General features: G+C 47.1%; 1 protein-coding gene across 1 annotated transcript; it reads right to left on the minus strand.

The window, feature by feature from the left end:
- Positions 1-63: 63 nt before the first annotated feature.
- LOC124234641 (TGF-beta receptor type-2-like) lies at positions 64-5,330 on the minus strand (the record flags this gene model as incomplete). The annotated part of the gene is made up of 2 exons (XM_046651958.1): positions 5,166-5,330; positions 64-361 (listed from the first exon to the last, which is right to left on the minus strand). Coding segments are annotated over exons 1-2 (453 nt in total), but the record flags the coding sequence as incomplete, so codon positions are not given.
- Between the last annotated feature and the right edge of the window lie 1,479 nt (positions 5,331-6,809).

Raw genomic sequence — 6,809 nt, forward strand, 5'->3', positions numbered from 1 at the left:
TTACTCCTTAAGCACCTTCTTCCTCCAGGAGAATGGGTTCCTAATCCACAGAGCACGGCTCACTCTCAGCCTCAGCCACAGGAGGATGGACTGGGAGACAGCAGACCAGGGGCACAGGAAATCAACACAGAGGAAGTCGGGCTCCAGACCCTCGAGAGAAGAAAACTCACCTTCTGAGAAGATGATGTGGTCGTTGCACTCATCAGAGCTACAGGAACACATAAAGAAAGTCTCGCCAGACACTTTTTTTTCCTTCATAATACACTTTGGAGAAGCAGCATCTTCAAGAACAAATCCATGGTAGGTGAGCTTGGGGTCATGGCAAACCGTCTCTAGTGTTATGTTCTTATCATTCTTTCTCCTGGGGTGAAGCGTTCATGGCAGGAGGGGAGGGGAAAAGAGAATGGATGAGTATGGTCTCTGGACAGAAAAGCAATCTCGACTCTCTTTCCTTCACAAAGTTGTTTCTAACAACAGCAGCTGGTTCCTGTTCTCCCACATGAAAACACGTTGGCCTAGAGTCTCCTGGGCTTTTTCTACTCATTTCAGTTTTTCCTTTGCTTATTTGCAGAACCCACTTAGGTTTAGAAACATGAGGGCTTTCCTTGGGGGCTAACCTGTTGAAGAACTTTACACATAAGTCTTAATTAAATCACGAAAAAGGAGGTCATGGGAAAACAGAACAGGCCTGGTCGTCAGGATGACTTTAATCCTTCCGTCCTCAACGCACTGAAAGGCTCACATTGCATCGCCGGTTGATTTGACAGAATCAGGGTCATGTCTAGCTAAATTGTTCTCAAAGAGCTCGCCTGGGAAAATAGCTGCAGTTCCTCTTTTTTGGTTTGCTGGGCCCCAGCGCAGTGGGTGTGAGGGCATATTCCATGTCAGCAGCTGGCCGTGCTGAGAAAACACAAGAAACTTCCTAGAGAAAGAATGGCACTTTCCCGAATTACAGAAAGGAACAGACGGGAAAAACATCAGAACACATGGAAAAGAACTGCATGGTGTTCTCCATTTACAGTTCAGAGAAATAGTTTATGCTGTCATAGACTAATTACTTCTACACTTAATATCCCATCACATCACATCTTCGGAGCCTAACTCAGCTAAGGGCTCAGAGAATCTTTCATGTGGCATTTTACTGGGCCTAGGAAATATTCAGTCGGCTCTACATGTACATTACATTTAAAAATCACATGATGAATGCCCACTATTATAACTACAAAAGCCAAAATAAAACTCTGGCATCCTTGGAAAACTGTGTTTTTCTGTGCCTGATTCAATCTACTCCCCTCATCAACTTGCCACCTTGGATGATTCTGTCCAAGACTAAGGTTGATCTAACCTCCTTCCTTCCATTTCTCCCCTTTTCAGATAAAAACACCTACGGTCTTGAATGGTATATTCTATATCTGGAGGGGGCGTCTAGGGAAGGGCTAACCAGGTGTTAAATACACAAGAGGTCCAGTCAGTTTTGCGAGTGTAACCCTCCCTGGCAAGGATTCTGAGCGCATGCATATGAGTGCACGTGTGGGCACATGCTTGGGCACATTCACCAACTGCCCACCCCACCCCCAGACACTCACTGCTCACAGCCAGTAAAATGGGAGGCAAGCTGGAAGAAAGAAGCAGCTAAGGTACAGCTTTCACCTGGAAAAGAGTAGGGGCCATACCCACAGGGAAAGAGCAACTTTGACCAGTCCCACCACTTAGTGCTTAACTCAAGGAGACTAAAGGACAAGATGTCAACAAGGGGACAGGAAGACCAGGAGAGAAGGTGAGGATGGAATGGTCCAGCCAGAAATGGAGTCAGTGTTATGTCATCCATGCAGCTCGGAGTTGACTCCAACAGAGGAGCACGTGCCCCTTGGTGAAAGAGCTCAACGGTTCTGGAACTAACCATCCAACAGGCACAAGAGGAGCAAGCCCTTGCTAAGCAGGTCCTACTGTTAAACAGCGACAATAAGAATCCTCACTGTAGGCTGGCTGGCAGGGAACTAAGCGAAACATACCTTGGCATGATCACACAACAAATTATGTATATTTAAAAATCTAGCCATCCTTGACCCCAAATCTCCTGGGAAGTCTTGGCAAAAATGGCGGCCATGAAACAAGAGCACCTCCCTCCCTGCCCCCACAGTTGTGTGCGTGTGTGTGCATGCATGTGCATCCAGGGTTGTTTTGTGGTTTTGGTAACAAACACAAGGCATGCTGACTCCTCTCTACTCCCAGGGAAAAGCATGATGCTGCTTCCTTGTGAAGCTTCTAGAGACCAAGGAATGGGAAAAGGAAGGAACTGTGAGCCATGCAGGAAAGGTGCTTTACAGTCATTGGGCAGCTCTTCCACAACCTCCTGCCTCCCACCTCAAAGCTGCTCAGAGAACCAATGTCGCAGAGAGGAAACTCCGGCAGAATACTTGAGTCTCGGTAAAGTCCTTAAGTGCTTTCTCCACTCCCTCCTGTCACAGTGCCCTCCATGACAGGTGGAGCTAACTTTGCAAAACATCTTTGAACACAGCTGAGCAAAGGAAGGAAAAATACGATGAAATAAAAACAGACTACTTCTTTGTCCTGAAACATTTGCTCTGAGCCATTGAAGAGGTGGTCAATAACCACTAAAGAAAGAACCAGAGTAATGAAATTAATTTTGGTTCCAAAATATTTCTATAATGGAAAGAACTTAAGCATTTTACATGGTATGGGTGCACAACCGACATTCTGTAAATGAATGACTGAATCAATGAATGAATGGACAGGACACTAAAACTGAGAAAGGCATGGGAACGCACTACCAAAGTAGACACCTTCAGTTCCACATCTGGCTGTTTCTAAAACAGCCTCCTGTCTTAGCTTGGGTTCCCTGGCAACAGACTTCAAGGCTGTGAATGTCTGTGCAGGAGGTTTTGGAGATGGACCTGTAAGGCACTGAAGGAAGCAGTGCTGCACAGAGGGGGGAGTTGAACCACAATGCAGGTTGCAACAAAGGACTCAGTGGATCCCTCAGGAGCAGGGATGGCTCATTAGAGCTGTCCCAAATTGAGGGACGCATTTGGATCTCTGCATCAATCAGTCATAGGATGCTGGCCGCCCATCAACAGGGGCCAAACGTGAGGAGAGGCCAAACTGGAATAAAGCAGCTCTGATCAGTGGAAGGGAATTCCCTGGAGGGACTCGGGCGTGATCCCTCAGCAGCCGGTGCTGCCAGCAGCTGAGGGGTCAAGTACTTCAGTGCTGAAGGCATCAGGGGGATGTACCACAGCACCCACCGCACGGCCCTTTCTGCTTACCCACACTCTCGCTCCACAGGAGTACCCGTCTTCGCCAAGACAGGTCAAAAGAACATTCACTGTGTTTACTCTTTATGGCTGGGACACAGAGGAAACGGGGAGCCTTCCTCTCCCCCACAGGCTCCCATTTTCTGAGACTACACAGCCTCTGCTGCACAGAGACTTGATCACAGTCAGTCATCTGGACTTGTACTACAGGGCAGGGAAAATATCTTAATTGGAAGAGCCTGTTTTTGGCAAGCTCTCACACAGTGAGATAGCTCCCAGTGGAGGTTTAAGTAAAGATGGCCAGCAGAGAGAGAACTAAAGAAGGAAGCCTGGGCTCATCCAGTCTGGTGTCTCAATCTTTCCTGCACTAGACTGGACAGATGCTCATCCAGCCTCTCCTGCACTTTATTTGACTCTTTTAGAGACGGAAGGCTGTTCTGCTCTTACGAAACCACGATTATGAAAATGTTTAAACCTATACTGAGCACAAGTCTACCCCCTGGTAAATTTTATGGACCCTCCTCCTTCTGCCCTTCCATTACACAGAACTAGTTTATTCTATTTTCCATGAAACAGATCATCAAACATCTCTCAAGAGAGCCCACGTCCTCTCTTTACTGGACTAACCATGTCTAATTTCCTCAGCCATTCCTCAGATCCCATGCTTTCTAAATCTGTAGTCATACTGGTCCCTTTCCTCTGAACACGATCTTTCTCAAAATGCCTTTTTCAAAAGCCTTGCTCAGAACTGGACATTAATGAAGTTGGCAGGTACAGCAAGCTGTCATGACAGGTCTTTGCTGTTAACACTCCTTTAGTTCTTAAGAACTAAATTCATCTCCTGGTATGTATGGAAATGTGCAAGTTTTTCAGATCTATCATCAAGGGTAACTATATGTAGTCTGGAGAAAGTCTCAGATGACTCATTCCCAGAGAGTGGGAAGATACTGGATTTATATTCTTGGTTGCCAACTGGCCAGGAGACACCTAGGACCCTTAAAAAAAAAATGCCAATAAATTCCAAAGATCAGAATAAGTCTGCAAAGTGCTATATTTCATTAATGAATTTATACATTTTAATAAACTGGGGACCTTTTAATGATCTCTGTTTTGCTTTCATCTCTTACACATACTCTGAATACATGACCAGGAATTAATCAAATGACTCGTGAGCACTGTTTGTGTGTGTATGTCTGTGTGTGCGCGCGTGTGTACTGAGGTGGGGGGAATGGGGCGGGGAGGGAGGGAGGGGGGGAGAGAGGGAGAGAGAGAGAGATAGGGAGGGAGAGAGAGAGAGAGAGAGAGAGAGAGTGGGAGGAGGAATCTACTTAAGAGAACTGTGCAATTCTGAAGAGAAAGATGTAGTGTGTAGCCCACTGGTAGTGTGAGTGACGTGGCCAGGGCTTCACTAAGGAATGGGTTGTTTTCTGGTTCTGCAAAAAGCTTCCCCCTTTTTGACAAGTTTTTTCTTCCAAAAGCCCACCTTTCATCTCCTCTCCTTCCACATAACAAGACTGAGGTTGTCCCAGAAGGAAAAAGGTCCTGGTGTCACTAGGAGTTACTGAAGGGGTATTAACTAAATGACTAGTAAATGGAAATCCTTCCCATTGATACAAGGAAGGGCTTCCAGATTTACTGCAAATATTAAAGGTCATCTCACATGCTGTCACACACACACAAAACACGCACCCACACACATAGATACATGTATGTATGTAGTTGAAAATATCTCTGGAAACTACACTGAATAATTAAAAGAGAAGGAGGCTAAAGGAGAGGAAATAGGATGGACGTGCACACTTAAGGCATGGAGACGCACCAACTCTCTGCTCCACAAGCATACATTACTTATCAAAGGGGAAAAGAATGATGGTTAAAAGGCAGCCTTACCAGACAGCCACACAGACTTCGTGTGGATCCTCACAGATGGATGTGATGCTGCAGTTGCTCATGCAGGATTTCTGATTGTCACAGGTGGAAGATGTCACGTCACAAAATTTACACAGTTGTGGAAGCTTGACTGCACCATTGTTGTCAGTGATCATGATGTCGTTATTAACTAGCCGGGAGGGGAGAGAAAGATAAATTAAATGATTAGATAACTGCTAGGCAGCCTACCAATGAATTCCAATGATGTTATGCAATTTAAAATGCAGTTGATGTTCTAGGAATCAATAGGCAGAAAGGCAACATAATGCCTTCACATCAGATTAGAATTTCCCTCACATACGCAATTTGCGAAAAAGCCATTGCAGGGAGGTAGTGGTTGAGGGCAGGGATGGAGAAGGGGGTTTGAGTAACTTCTTGCCTTTGTCAGAGATTACCATAAGGCACTGTTTCTAATAAAATCTGATCAATTAAGAAACACAGACTGGGGGAGAGTGACGTCAGCAACACAGCAGAGTGAGCTGTTCCCTTTGTCTCTCCCCCTTTGCACTACAACTAAACGGACATTCACTGATCAGCTGAGGATACCCACACAGCACATCAGGATGCCTGAGAGACCCAAGCAGCTAAACATCTGAAGGTGTATGGACTACCTCTGGGGGAGGTGGTGGAGCTAGGTGAGCACTCTCTGGGCCCCAGGCAGTCAAGTACACGTGTGTGACTGTTCCCCCGGCTGGAGTGCTCACAGCACTGCTGAGTGCCCAAGGCTGGGAGTGGGCCTTGGTGCAACTGCAGAAACAGATGATGGAAGCTCTGAGCCCGTGTGTGATCATTTCCTCTCCAGTGGGAGAGTCCACAGGGCTGCGTGGTCCACAGGGAGGCTGGTGCAACCTAGGAGCAAATGGCAGTAGAGCTGCGAGCCTGGGGTAATGAGCTCCTGGCTGCCTCAAATGCTGCAGCCCTGAAGGGAGCAGAGTGACTTGGCAGGACTACGGGAGCAGGCAGCAGCAGCCATGAACCTCTACGTGATTGCTCTCTCATCTAGGGGGAGAGCCCACAGTCCCATCATGGTCCCAGGGAGTGGCTCTGGCTCAGACACAGTAGAGAGGCCCGACCCAGCAAGCACAAGAGCTGGTGTGACCTAGGAGCAGACGGTGGCAGAGCTACAAGTCCAGGCGAACAAGCTCCCAGCTGCCACAAATGCCCATAGTACTGCCGCAGCCCTGAAGAGGGGAGCATGCCTTTGTGGGACTGTGGGAGCAGGTGGCAGCCCTGAGCCCCTGCATGATTTCTTTCCCATTCAGTGGGAAACCCCACAGGGCAACTGCCATCCCAAGGAGTGGCCAAGGCTCGGACAGGGATCATGAGCTAGCAGGGATCATGGGGGGCTCAGATTACACATCTGCTGTCCCACCACCCCATGGGGGCAGGTGGAACCTGCGACCAGATATTATCACTACATGATGGCACAAATCCACTCCATAAAGTGGTATGAAGAACTTATTAATACTCCAGACCAAGAGGAAAAAGACAAACACCCAGAAATCAATCCTGAAGGCATAGAAATCTACCATGTAAATGACAGAGAATTCAAAATAGCCATCATAAAAAAACTCAATGAGTTACAAGAGAATTCAGAAAGACAGT

This window comes from Equus quagga, unplaced genomic scaffold (assembly GCF_021613505.1).
Source record: "Equus quagga isolate Etosha38 unplaced genomic scaffold, UCLA_HA_Equagga_1.0 98601_RagTag, whole genome shotgun sequence".
In the NCBI taxonomy this organism is placed as follows: Eukaryota; Metazoa; Chordata; class Mammalia; order Perissodactyla; family Equidae; genus Equus; species Equus quagga.